The 15,119-nt window shown below is 39.7% G+C and overlaps 1 protein-coding gene across 2 annotated transcripts in view; it reads left to right on the forward strand.

The window, feature by feature from the left end:
• LOC143283544 (netrin-1-like) overlaps positions 1-13,988 on the forward strand; it is a 151,383-nt gene extending 137,395 nt beyond the window's left edge. For both annotated transcript variants that reach the window (XM_076589792.1, XM_076589798.1), the window contains exons 6-7: positions 1,882-1,950; positions 10,771-13,988. In XM_076589792.1, coding sequence (XP_076445907.1) covers positions 1,882-1,950; positions 10,771-11,099 — 398 coding nt within the window. In that variant the 3' untranslated portion in view covers positions 11,100-13,988. The remainder of the gene's footprint in view (positions 1-1,881; positions 1,951-10,770) is intronic.
• Positions 13,989-15,119: the final 1,131 nt, after the last annotated feature.

Here is a 15,119-nt window from a genome sequence, read left to right on the forward strand (position 1 = left end):
AGCTCCCTGATAACCTCCGTCATTCTGATTCCCTCGCATCTTTTAAATCTCGTCTCAAAACTCACAGTTTCCCTCAGCAGTAAGTTCAATTATGGCAGGTCCACTTCCTTTGCGTTAGCTGTGCTTGACTATGTGTGTATACATATGTATGTGTACATAACTACATGCGTGTATATGAATGTGCATTGTGTGTGCGTGCGTTTATGTAAAGTTTGTGCCTGCCTATGTGTGCGTATGAATAGAATATTTTTTATAGAATAGAATAGAATACTTTTTATTGTCATAAAACCTTAAAGTTTATAAGACACAATGAAACATAAACATGAGCATATTAAGAAGAGAAACATTCATGAACAAATTTCGCCAGCCTTGGCTGTATTTCTGTTAGAAGGATCAATTCACTAGGCTTTGCATTTGGACGACATATATCGATTAGGAATCTGTGTCTGTAAGTATTGTACTTTACACAATTGTCTAAAAGGTGAATCTCATCTTCTAAACTGTTACAAGTATCACACAGTCTTTGTTCTTTCGGTGTATTTTTATATCTTCCCTGTTCGATTTGTAAGTCATGGGTGCTGTTTCGTAACATGGTCAGTGCTTTCCTGTGTTGTGAATTTGCTGTATTCTTTAAATACGGTTCAATTTTATAATTTGTCACAGCGTTCTTGTAAAATGCTAATTTAGATGAACTGTCATGTTTCTGTTTCCAAAATTTTATGTCCATTTTCAAGCTTCTTGGATACAGCATGCTTTAATCTTTTAACACTAAAAGTGAACTGATTTTTCCAAACATGATCTAATCCAGTGCTAGTTAATACATTTCTTATGAAAAGTAGCCACTGAACATTTTCATTTGTTTGACGATACATGCAGTTATATGTTGTGTATACAAGTGAATTTTGAGGAAGCTCTAATATGTGTATCCAGTAGCCAATAACTTGACATGTTATTTTTAGGCTAATAGGAAATCTTCCTAATTCTCCTAAAACGGGGAGAACCAGTGCTCTTTTATGTATGAGTATGTGTTAGGGTAGCTGTTAGATACACATGTATTGTTAAAATGTATTTATGCAGTGTGTGTGTGTGTGTGTGTGTGTGTGTGTGTGTGTGTGTTTGTGTGGTCACATTTTGGTGTGTGTATGTAACATAGATGTAATGTTTTATGTTAACAAAACGTTTTTGTAAAGCACCTAGAGCAGATTTCTGGATAGTGTGCTATATAAGTATCCATTATTATTATTATTATTAGTATTAGTGTGTGTGTGTGTGTGTGTGTGTGTGTGTGTGTGTGTGTGTGTGTGTGTGTGTGTGTGTGTGTGTGTGTGTCTCGCTAATGTTAAAATATGCATTACTGATGGCTGCATATACATTTTATAAATGAAGCATCGTATCGAAATCCTTTTCTTCAGTTGCCGATTCATATGTTATGTCCGTTTTTTTAGTTATTGCATAGGTGTAGTTACTGATGAGCTTAGAGACTAAATATACATTTCTTTTCTTTTACGATTTATTCAACACGAATTACTTTCTTCTTTTTTTGGGGGGAGGGGGGTGGGGGGGGGCAAGGGGGAGGGGAGCAGTGTGAAGAGCAGTACGTATGATTCCACCATTCCCACCCCCACCCCACCCCCTCCTCATCCCAAACACAAGCATCTAAACAACAACAGCCCCACCCGGTTACGATGTCCACCTGGCGAGTGTCTTGCCTTTTAAAACATAAGCACACCTTCACCTCACTCACCAAGTAGCACGCGAGACTAATTAGCCAGGTTAGCCGTAATTTATGTATCTTTTATCTCTCTGGGTTTTTTCTTTCTGTCTTTCTTTCTTTCTTTTATGTGTTTTCTGTTCTTTACCCTCGTCTTGTCTGATGTGCAGAGGACTGCAGGAAGTGTAAGAAACGTGTGCGCAGATTGAAATTCAAGAAGTTCTGCAAGCGAGATTATGGTGAGTGGAGTACTTGTACTGCTTCTTCTTCTTCTTCTTCTTCTTCTTCTTTTTCTTCTTCTTCTTCTTCTTCTTCTTCTCTCTCTCTCTCTCTCTCTCTCTCTCTCTCTCTCTCTCTCTCTCTCTCTCTCTCTCTCTGTGTTCATGTGTGTGTTCTCTTTTTCTTTCGTTTCTTTCCAACTTGTACTTATTATTTGAATTCGTTTTCTTGTGTCACGTTCATATGTTAATAACGTGTGTGCAGGAACATTATCTCTGTCTGTCTGTCTCTCTCATTCTCTGTCTGTCTGTTTGTCTGCCTATCTGTCTGTCTGTCTGTCTCTCTCTCTCAATTTATCTATGTATCTATGTGTGTGTTTCTCTGTGTCTGTGGCTCTCTTTGTTTCTGTCTCTGTCTCTCTTTCTCTTTCGTTCTCCATCGTATATCAGTGGCTTAATGATTGAGGAAGTCAGTCATCACAAAGTACTTGGTCTTATTGTTGACAATAACCTGCCATTGTCTCAACATGTTATGATAACTTGTAAAACTTTATCCAAAAAGATTCATCATCTTACCAGAATCAAGCATTTCTTAAACAAGAATTGCCGTAAATTATTTTTCCATGCTTATATCGAACCACATGTAAATTATGCCTCAACAGTATGGGATTCTGCCAGTGAAAATGTTTTAAAACAACTTATGAGTCTATCTAAAAGACATATCTGAAATCTTCGTCATTAACCGTCTCTGATTACAAAGATGTAGGTATTCTGCCATTGAAATGGAAACTCATTCATAATAAGGCGCTTTTCATGTTTAAGATAATGTCTGGTTTTGCTCTTCCGGATCTAAAACAGCGATTCCTTGCAAGTACGATACGTAACAACAAGAAGATCATGGTACCACTGCCAAGAATTGATTTATTTAAATCGAGTCTCACTTACTCTGGCGGTTGCCTCTGGAAAAAAAACATCTTAACTAGTTTATGTCCATACAAGTTTCACTGTGTTCAAGAAAAGGTATCATGAATACCTGATGGAAAAACTAACAAATGCTGCTTAGTATACCATTTTATGTTATATTTTATATGATATTACTGTATTTCACCACATGTCTCGCTCTGTCTCTTTATCTCATCCTCTCAGTAAATATTATCTCCTCTCTCTTCTGTCGCTTTTTGTTCCCTCTCTCTCTCTCTCTCTCTCTCTCTCTCTCTCTCTCTCTCTCTCTCTCTCTCTCTCTCGCTCCGCATTTTTTATATAAAATACGTGCTGTTGTTGTTTTTTGGGTTTTTTTTTTTAATATTATGCTTATTATAATGTTGGGTTTTTTTCTTTTCTGGTCTTTCTATGAATTTGTTAACATTTACTCATTTCTTGGGGTCTTATTCATACCTTTTCTTTAGACATTTTTCCCTTTCGAGGGCTGGACAAAGCAATTGTTTGCTTACTCTAATTCCCTCAAAAATAATTTTCAATCATTCATTCATTCATTCATTCATTTATTTCTTCATTCATTCATTCATTCATTCATTCTCTCTCTCTCTATTTCTCTCTCTCTCTCACTCACTGTCTCACACATCTCTCTCTCATTACTATATTCATATACATTATTATCATGAATGCAGGTATCATGATTATGTACTTGTAAATGCTTACTGTGCAATTGAGTGTATTTGAATGTCATGTATGTATTTCTATAACCCTTTGTTACCTTGTGAAAATTTTGATTTCATTTCTCTTTACCCTGAGGGCTGGATGTAAAAAAAAACAAAAAAACATATGCATGTTTATTCCACTTCCCTCATTAAAAAAAAAAAAAATTAGTTCGTTCGTTTTCTCGCTCCCTCGCTCTCTCTTCCGTCTTGTCGTTCCCTACCCATCTTAGTCCAGGGCAGATACAAAAATGGTCAAAATGTCTGCAACAAAACCGTTCTTTTCACGATAAAATAGAATAAATCATACTGATCACGCTGATATAAACTTGACCGCTGTAGGTGGGTGGGAACATGATTAGATTTTGATTTTTAATAATTATTTCTCACACACTTGGCCATGAGAGAGCGCCTTACAAAGATCCGCAAGGCATGAGCAAGCCAGGGTTACGCAAGCGCGGTATAAGGGGTCGCCAGAGGAAAGCGTTTAGCGCGGTACAGTACTTGTGGCTGACTGCTGCCGCGCTGATGCTGTCCTATACCTCCGTTAGTAGGTCACTGCGGCTGATGACAGATACCGTACAGAAAATAAGAGAACCCTTTGGGGTCAAAAGGAAACAAACATTTTAAATTTCATCTATTATATACTAAATTGGTAGAAAACACAAATTTGCTTTTATGTATGTTTTACAGTTTCTTACCAGTCCTGACATTTCATAAAGAATGAAATCGGTATTATACCGACTGCAAAGGCGGTGAATTTACGAAGGCAGCACGGGATCATTTAGTTCGTAAGAACAATTATGTTGACATTTTACGCAATGCACAGCTTGGAAATACTTCATGCTCTGCTTATTAACGTGTAGTATATGAATATCTCAATACCTGTCAACTAGGTTTGTTTCAATGAACATTGTCGGAGCGCTGTCCAGACAATTAATTCAGAAAGCATGGAAGGCAGATGATGGCAAAATCGACCAACATCATGTCTTGATGTAAAAAGAACGGTATGAATTTTTTTTTCTTTGGAAATGAAGCGGTATTTACAAATGTGACTCACGAACCCTGGCGCAGTAGACACGTCAGTTTAGCGTGGGAAAGAAAATGTATCTAGCTGGAGTATGAAGGTGGCAAAATGAAGTGCATCAGATAGTCATGAAGAGCAAAGACTGCCTGGAAAATGAAAATGGGTCAGTCTCCAGAACTTTGTTGGAGATGGGGGTCTCTCAGTCTGATTCAGTATAAACATGCGTTTACAATGATTATTCAAATGTTAGAGAAATGTCTGCAACAATTTTGTGAGAATATGGTTTGTCCTTGTTTCTTAAATGTGTTGAAAATTATTAAAAACATCCAAAATTTCGGCGCCATTTTGTGATATGGCAATGTGTCTGAAGTGGTCAGAAACAAATAAGTACAAACTTGATTAAAATCCAGTACATACAGACCTGATCTATATTCATTCGTTGTGATAATAAAACATTGATCATCAATAAAAATGGTACATTAAGTTTGAAATATTACGCAAAAAACCCGCGTGACAGACGTAAACAACCCGTTCCTCTTGACGTATTTTTATTCATTCAAAGGCAAGCACATTCATGAATACACTACACGTTCCTTACTTGCAACAGGTGGTCAACACATCTATCTTCTGCAGGACATACACTCATTTTCTGAAATAAAAGTCTATTCAACTATTTAAATGCAATCGACGTCGCATATTAATTTTCAGTTCTGATTTTCTATGTTACTTCTGTGCATGTAAACGACCCAATAAAAATATACATATAAACAAAATTAGAACTGTTTCCACATAAATCATGCGGATTCATCGCGGAAAAGCGTAAATCGGTTTGACAAACACCCTTCAATCGTGTGTGTTTTAACACAGATTCAGAGAATGTGTTGTTTCCGACAGCGTGTGAGATGTACGTATGTTACATGGAAATCTCCGATATGTTCATTCGCACCCCGTGGTTGCTATATTGCAAAAACAAACAAACAAACAAACAACAACAACAACAAAAAACAAAAAACTGTGTATGTTAATTTCGTCGTTGTTGTGGTTTGTTTGTACATTTACCTCTGATCCGATTAAGTTTAGACACAATCACTGTTTCTGACACATGGCGAGATGCGGTTCCAAACAACAAAGTTCAAAGTAGAAAAGAACCCCCTTAAATTACCTTGATTTTGGCTTTTGCTGTCTGGTGAAGTTTTATCACGAAATGATGTAGTTTATCAGTTCACAAGACAGACGAAATGTGGAACGAAAAAAATTTGTTGTATCCGAAACATGTCAGTCCCTACGCGCTTATTGTTTTGCAAAATTTGATTAGAACAGACACATTTTACATCACACAAGTTCTGAAAAACCAAAGTGTACATTGATTGTGAATGAATTTCTTAAAATTAATTAAGTTTGAAGCATTTCACGTTTAGTAGTGCTTGAGATGAAGTCAGGTGTCACATTCGGACACGGAACACATGTTCTTTAGTTCTGCTTTATGCAGATAATAAAATTCCTTATTTTTAGTTGATGTTTGTTGTTATTGTTGTTGTTGTTGTTTGGTTTTGTTTTTTTCTCAAAGTCTTACTTTTATTACATTTTGTTTTTCTGCAATCCTACATATTTGTTCACTGTGAGGATAACGCTAATCAGTTTTCTGTTGATTGACCGAATAGAAAGATACAAAGAATCAGGTGTTTTGATCACAGTTCTTCAGATAAAGAGGAAAACTTTTGTCAAGTGATATAAATAATACAATTCCCATTTCATAATAAGATGAACGGTAGTACTTTAAACAGTTAAACACTGGGGAGAATTGATGTGAAAATGGAGTGCCTGCAGTGTTTCTGAAAAATAAAATCATCCAGGGTGGGGGAGTTAGTTTAGGTATTTTGGGTACCAAGTTACATATGTCATAAGGTTTTAGGTAATCATTTATAAAATACATAATTTTGCACAGGCTTTGTTTGAATGCATTGCATTGGCTAAGGATCGCATGATAGATTCATTGTTAGTTAGTCCATTGTTATCATTATGATTATTATTTATATCCCACGCTAAATCGACGTCTACTGCGCCAGGGTTCGTGAGTCACATTTGCAAATACCGGTTCATTTCCAAAGAAAAATATGTATTTCATACCGTTCTTTTCACATCAAGACATGATGTTCAATTTTGCCATCATCTGCCCTCCATACTTTCCCAATTTATTGTCTGGACAGATCGCCGATAATGTTCATTGAAACTGAACCGGGTTAACACATATTTAGATATTTACATTCTACACGTTAATAAGCGGAGCATGGAGTATATCCAAGTTGTGCATTGCGTAAAATATCAACAAAATTGTACTTTACGAACTAAATGATCCCGTGCTGCCTTCGTAAATTCACCTTTGCAGTCGGTATAATACCGATTTCATTCTTTATGATATGTCATGAATGGTAGGAAACTGGAAAACATTCATAAAAGCGGATTTGCGTCTTCTACCACTTTAGTATAAAATACATGAAATTGAAAATGTTTGTTTCCTTTTGACCCCAAAGAGCTCTGTTCAGAATCAGTTGTCTGCCGTAGTGACCTGCTCACAGATCAGCATCAGCGCGGCAGCAGTCAGTCACATGTACTGTACCGCGCTGAACGCTTTCCTCTGGCGACCCCTAATACCGCGCTTGCGTAACCTTCGCCTGTGCTTGCCTTGCGACTCTTTGTAATGCGCTCTCACACAGGCAGAAGTAATAAAAATATTCGATTCTGGACATTAAAAATCAAAATCTACTTATGTTCCCGCCCCCCTATAGTGGTCAACTTTATATCAGTGTGATCAGTATGATTTATTCTATTTATCGTAAAAAGAACGGTTTTGTTGCAGACATTTTGACCAAACGCAAATTTTAATCTAAATTCCCTGGCCTATCTTTTATTTACTTACACTCCCACCCTTCCCTTTCCCTCTGCCCGTGACCCTTCTTCTTCTTCTTCTTCTTCTTCTTCTTCTTGTTGTTATTATTGTTATTGTTATTATTATTATTACATCACAACCACAAGCATGAGCAGCACTGAAGAACCCAGTGAAGATCATGACCTGTGCTATATACGCACATGCCCCACTAAAGGTGTTAGTTCACCGGTCAGTGCCACTGTTATGTGTCCTCACCGTCGGCCCCGGCTGTCAAAGCTGTCAGCGTTGATCGGTTTGACAGACGTGTCAGAGACCTGGCCACGTGGGGAGGGGATGGGAGAGGGGTGGTGCGTGTTGACTTCCCTCCCCCCCACATCACACCCCCACAAATAAAATAAATAAATAAAGCATATATAAAAACACATGAGTCAGGCAATTGGTCTGTTTTGTCTGTACTTGCTGTATTATTGTATAGAAGCTAAGCACGTAGAAGTTTGAATACTTCTTGAGATAATCTGTTCTATACATTTGTAACTAGAAAACTGACGGGGTGGTGGTTTGCTTTGGTATCAAACATGACGACGACAACAGCAACAACATCATCAATAACAACAATAACAATAGTCTGAATACTCCTCGAGATACTTGTTAACCTTAGCAGGAAAGTTATGGAGTGCTTTTTGCATTTGAATTATATTTTTTTCAATGACAAATAGCAAAAAACAAAACAACAACAAGAACAACAAAAATCCAAGCACAGCAGTAGCTCTTGCAAATGTAGAATACCTTTTGAGATAAATTGTGTGTGTCGCGCGAGCGTACGCTGTGTTTGAAAAAATGCAAATTTAAGGAGAACAGCACACATATAACAGCAACCGCAAATGTAATGGTGGGCAATAGAACTGTGCAAAGGAAGAACGTCAAGTTTTTAATCAAATTGCAGCCCGTTTCTCTCTGGCTCTCACTTTTTTGTACATGTATTGAGTAATATATATATATATATATATATATATAGAGAGAGAGAGAGAGAGATCTGTGTGTGTGTGTGTGTGTGTGTGTGTGTATCTTTTAAACAACGGCAATGTAAGTCAGCCAGTTTGCTAATACCTCCACCGTTCCGTTGGAAAAAAAACATTCATTCATTCATTCATTCATTCATTCATTCATTCTCTCTCTCTCCCTCTGTGCATCTATCCCCCCCCCCTCTCTCTCTCTCTCTCTGCATCTGTCCCTCTACCTCTATCTCCACCTCTCTCTCTCTCTGCATCTATCCCTCTCTCTCTCTATCCATCTCCACCGCTCTCTCTCTCTCTCTTTCTCTGTGCATTTATCCCCCCTCTCTCTCTCTATCTTCATCTCTCTCTCTGTGCATCTGTCCTCTCTTTCTCTCTCTCTCTCTGCATTTATCCCTCTGTGTGTGTGTGTGTGTGTGTGTGTGTGTGTGTGTGTGTGTGTGTGTGTGTGTGTGTGTGTGTGTGTGTGCATCTGCCCCTCTATCTCAATCTCCATATCTCTCTCTCTCTCTCTCTCTGCATCTCTCTCTCTCTCTCTCTCTCTCTCTCTCTCTCTCTACCCTCTCTGCATCTGTCCCTCTATCTCTATTTCCACATCTCTCTATATGCATCTGTCCCTCTATCTCTATCTCCACCTCTCTCTCTCTTACTGTATCTATCCCCCACTCTCTCTCTCTATCTACATCTCTCTCTCTCTCTCTCTCTCTGCATCTGTCCCTCTATCTCCATCTCTCTCTCTGTGTGTGCATCTATCCCCCCCCCTCTCTCTCTTACTCTCACTGCATCTGTCCCGCTATCTCTATCTCCATCTCCCCCCCTCTCTCTCTCTCTCTCTCTGCATCTATCCCTCTATCTCTATCTCCTGCCTTTCCGTGTCCCGCTTTTCTGTTTCATTTCAATCGTTTGTAACCACAAAACAAAACTCCTTTTCCAAAAGTCATCAATGATTTCCGCAAAAACTTTGCCAATGAAACACTTCAAAGACCACCAGATATCCTTTCCAATCGAATTTTGTGTGAATGGCCAGCTTAATCACTCCCTGAAATTAATTAACTGTGGTTAAAAAGAAAAGGAACTGCAACCAATGACTATGCATTTGACGGGCACAGCTATCACTTCTTTCTTTTTTATGTTTCTCTGTGAGTCTGACGAGGTTGATGAATAATAAGGAGCAGATCAAAGTGTTTCTAATCAAGTGAGGCGTCATCCTCATCGCCAGAATCCTCAGGGACTCGCAGTAATTGCGTCAATGTTTTCCCCCTCTCGCACAACTTAGCGCTAGAGTTGTTCAAATGTTAATTTGATTGCCGTTTATCACAGACTCCTTTCGTGGGGGGAAGAGAACACACTCTGGTTTGTCCTTTATTAACATAGAGCACATAGACTAGTCAAAAAATATGATGAGATATTAAGAGGGTGAAAACAGGAAACAGCGAAGACAGCACACAGGAAATAGCAAAGAAGATTTGGAGAGATTTGTTTGTAATGTTGTACTGAGAGCGAAAACAAATTAGGTGAGTTCTGAAAAGAGAAGATCTTTTTGAAATCGGGCTTTTTCCGGTTCAGCACATCAGTCGTTTATTTGACATATTTCAGAAAGGCATTTCTTTTCTTCCCGTCTTATTGCCCTTCCATTCATACACAAACAGATTGTTGAAGCCAAGAAATAACTCACTAACGCATACCATTTCATCGATGGAAGCCGCCCTGTTCTGAAAAACAAAAAAAATATTTACTGTTGTCGAAATTCGAAGTGTCATTATATTGTATAGTAACTACTTAAAACGGTACGTTACTTTTCCCAACTTTCACCTAGGATACGGATACCTTGCCCCCAGAGCCCATCGCATCCTTATGAGACAGTGCGACTTACGGAAAAGAGTGGACATTCATAAGATATACACACGGAGAGTTTGCTTGCGTGTGAGTGGGGTGTGTGTGTGGTGGGGGGGGGGCGGAGGGGGGGTGTAGTTGTGGAAGTGTGTGCGTTGTGTGCCAGTGAAGATGTGCATGTATGTGCGCGGGGAGTATTAAACGCGGAACAAAGAGTGAAAGAGAGAGGGGAGGCGGGGGGACGGGGGGGGGGTAGGTAGGTAGGTAGTGTATCCCAGTTTTAACACACACACTCCAGACCTCGTATATTTGTTGAAGTGTGTTCAAGTTTTAACATACTCTGGACAAAGAACTTTTCTTTAAGTACATCATTAAAAAATGATAATCAAATAAATAAAAAGAGCCCCTCGCTGTCGCCTGTTGCAGCCATCCAGGCCCAGATCCTGTCCCGGGAGACGGAGGACGACTGGGTCAAGTTCAGCATCAACGTCATCAGCTCCTTCCCCAGATCCTCCGCCGACCGGGCGCGGCGCGGCGAGACCTACCTGTGGGTGCCTCGCGAGGACCTCCGCTGCAAGTGCCCCAAGATTCGCCTCAACCGTCGTTACCTCATCGTGGCCCGCCGCCGCCGGGGGGACAACCGACCCGGATACATCGTGGACCGCAAGTCCAAGGTGGTGCGCTGGAAGGAGAAGTGGAACCGCCGCTTGCGCCACTACATCAGTCGGGAGCGACGAGGCCAGTGCCGGGGCTGATTCCGCCTCCTGCAGCCTCTTCAAGAATGAGGGGTGGGGGTTGAGGGTGTTGGGGTTTTTGGATGCAACGTGCTGTCCTGCCCTTCCACCCTCATCCTTACCGCCACCACCACCCTGCCTATCAGCGTGGGTGGAGAGAAAGGCTAACTGTGTGGAGAGACAGAGAGAGGAATATGTGGCATGGTCAAGGGGAACTGTTACTTCACGGATGACGTGTTTGAACACTTTGTGATGATGATGGTGATGACAATGATGATTATGGTGATGATGATGATAGGCGGGGTAATCTCTGGTTGCCGACACAAGTCGTCTTAGAAATGTTCCGTCATCATAGCATTGTTCATTCCGTGAGCTTGACGTGTGTTGTCTAGATCCGAATTCGTGATGACCTGCAAAGGGATGTTACCTAGAGCAATAAATGGTTGATAATGCCCTCTTCATATTTGTAGAAATCTTCAAAAGCAATAGTATTCTTGTGTCCTGTTAAGATTAAAGAGCAACGTTTAGTCCTGAGTTCATTCATAGACCGGTCATAACTGGCTGTCATTAAAAACTATTAGTGCGATGCTTGGAGAACTTTGATGAACTCGAGAAGCACAAAAACTGATGGGTACCAAATCTTAGCAACAAAGAAACTCTCCACAACTATCTTTAAAATTTTGTATTTTGGTTTCACACAATGTAGAATTGCTTGCTCCTGTATTTGTCTTCTTTTTGTTTGTTTTTTTTATAGTAAATATGGAACATCACAAATGACAGTTTATACAACATGAAGTCTAGAAATAACATGTTTCTATTGTCACTGAAATTCATCAGTGACTATTTTTACGAAGAACGACTCCGATTGTACGTATTGTGTCTGTGTCCACAAATACCTCAGCAAGATGCTTTTGAAATCTTTTATTTTCTTGTTGATTTGTTGGATATTTGCTTGCTTGTGTGTGTCTCACTCTCTCTTCACCGTGAACTTTGCTAAAACTGCCACAACAACTGTTAGGGGCTTGACACAGGGAGCCCACCTGACTTTCAAAGAATACAACGGTTGTGAGTTCGTTTCCACTGCTGGTGGAGGCATGCAAGGACAGCGGACTCAGTGAGAAAGCATAATTACTGATCTATTGGAAACAGTGTGATAGCTCTTACGTGTGGACAAAATGGAGGAAGAACTTGTTGACACCCTTGACAAGATGAGCAAGCTGGCGGAAGCATCTTGGACAGGTTTCGTCTGTGGCTAATGAATAAGCACTCGGGCACTGACCCTATTCGTGGAGTTGGACCATGGCAGTTCTGGTGAAAAAGAAAAAGACGTGACATTTTCGTGTAGTTGTGAAGTTTCCCCACCCACCCACCATTTTATCCTTTCTTCTTTTTTTTCTTCTTTTTTTTGTGTGTGGAAGTCGTCCAGCAAAAAAAAAGAAAAAAAAAGAAAAAAAATCCCTGCTATGGCTGACGATAGAGATGGTCGTGGAGAACAGAGAAAGCAGTGGGCAACTGCTGTCAACGGGTTGTCAGCACAAGAGTAAGTAGCGTGCGCGCACATGTTGACTGACTCCATATAGATCACCTCAGTGACCTCGGCTCGCAAAAAAAAACAAACCCTGTTATATCGGTGTGTATGTGTGTGTGTGTGGATGTGCTTTAATGTCGCACTTTGGCCAGTGGCAGTTTGTTTAAATGTTAACTTTGTTTTTTTCCCCGTTTGTCAGTCACACGTCAGATTGTTGTGCTCTTTTTTGTGGTAATTATAATAGTCATGATGCGGACATACAAGTAGCTCAGAGTTGTTTTCTTATTTCATTTTAAATTCTTTATTGTTAGTGTGGCATGATCAGCCAGTTTCATGGCAGTCACACTCCTGTACTCTCCCCCTAACACACACACACACACACACACACACACACACACACACACAAACACACAAACATTCAATTATTCATATATTGTTTTTATTATTCGTGATATTGTTGTTGTTTTTTTAATTATTGTTCGCCAAGCTGTAGCAGGTTTAGAGAGTATCCATTGATACAGTTATCGAGTTTCCAATGGGAAGAATTGGCTCTATCATTAATAACCACCACCGCAATTATCATGAGAAAGTGCATATTGTAAATGTTGTTCGTGTCGCTCTCTGTGAATCAACCCATGCTGTGCGTGCGTGCGTGCGCGCGCGCGCGTGTGTGTGTGTGTGTGTGTGTGTGTGTTCTTTTATCGTTTTCTTTAGAGAATAGCATGTAAATCTTTGAACTATGACATGAATGGGTTTTTTAAGTGGCAGGTGTTTTTTTGCGTGTGTGTGTTAAAGATACACTTTAAAGTTACTTTCAGTGTTTTTCGTTACGATGACTCATTTGTAGTTTATTGGATTTTGATTTTCTCGTTTCTTGTCAGAATGCAACGACCATTATTTTGTAATACTGTAGAAATGATGCTCAGTTTAAGATAATAATGATGATGATAATAGTTATTATCCGCGGATGTATGTATGGGCTGATGTATTCTGTTTTCTGTACGCGCACGCGCAAACACGCACACACACACACACACACACACACACACACACACACACACACACACACTCATACACAATTGCACGCACGCGTGCGCACACACGCACGCACGCACGCACACACACACACACACACACACACACACACACACACACACACACACACACAGACTCGCACCAAATGTTTGTTATGTTTATAAAAAAAAAAGAAGAAAATAATAATTAGTCGTTCATTTGTGGTGAACAAGTAGACTTTCTTTGTGATTTTTATATTGGGATATATGTTTGTTGTTATTTATTGCTGTTGTTGATTTTGTTTTTTGATGGACAGTCCGACCCACTCAGCCCCCTATAATCTCTCTCTCTCTCTCTCTCTCTCTCTCTCTCTCTCTCTCTCTCTCCCTTTACTGTCTTTCTCTCTCTCTCTCTCTCTCTCTCTCTCTCTCCCCCTCTTTCTCTCTCTCCCTTTACTGTCTTTCTCTCTCTCTCTCTCTCTCTCTCTCTCCCTTCACTTTCTTTCCTCTCTCTCTCTCCCCTTCACTGTCTTTCCTCTTTCTCTCTCTCTCTCTCCCCTTTCACTGTCTTTCCCCTCTCTCTCTCTCTCCCCCCCTCTCTCTCTCTCTCTCTCCCTCTTTCTGTCTTACATGTTTCTCTCTTTTCTCTCCACCTCTGCCATCACACTCCCCCGTCCCTCATTCTCTCTCCCTTCACTCTCTCTTTCTGCCCCCCCACCCCCTCATCTCCCCTCTGCCTCACCCTCTTATCAGTCTCTGATTATGTCAGTTGTCTGTCCGTCTACACTTGCTTACCTATACCTGTGTATCAGTTCTATCCTTGTATCCACTTGTCTCCTTCTCTTTCCCCCTCCGTTTGTCCATCAATCTATTTATCTGATCATGGCTATATTTCATCAGTTGTATTTTGTTTCGTGAATAAAGTCGTGATACCTGTAAATGTTTATAACTTAATGTAGAATCGATCTGATAATGTGAATGTATTAATGATACAATTCGTCCCCAGCTGTACATATAGAACATTATTGTGTAATTTCTGTGCTTGTATCCTTCACTTACGCAGTAAATGTACCGACCACATTTCTCGACTTTTTTTTTTTTTTCGTTGTCGCCAGCAGATTCGGAGAAGAACAAAATATCGTGTAGCCCACCTGTCTTCTTGATTCATTTTTATTGTTGACAATCACGAGCTGATAGAAGAGCATAAACTTTGTTTCGTTTTTTATTTCATTATAATATATTTACACATCTGTTTACCTTTTTTTTTCTTTTTTCTTTTTCTTTTTTTTTTTTTTGGTTTGAATGATTTTTATACTACACATCTGTGTTTTTCGATACGTATGTGTTAAACACATACGTCTCCTTGGTGTATATCTATTAACCTTTTCTGTTGTACATACACGTGGTTTGTACTTTTGTCCTTATATTTTTAAGTGGTAGTTATACATTTTGTGTCTCGGTTTAGATCATGGTACTTGTAAAGAAATTTGACGATAGTTA

Source organism: Babylonia areolata, chromosome 1 (genome assembly GCF_041734735.1).
Source record: "Babylonia areolata isolate BAREFJ2019XMU chromosome 1, ASM4173473v1, whole genome shotgun sequence".
Lineage (NCBI taxonomy): Eukaryota > Metazoa > Mollusca > Gastropoda > Neogastropoda > Buccinidae > Babylonia > Babylonia areolata.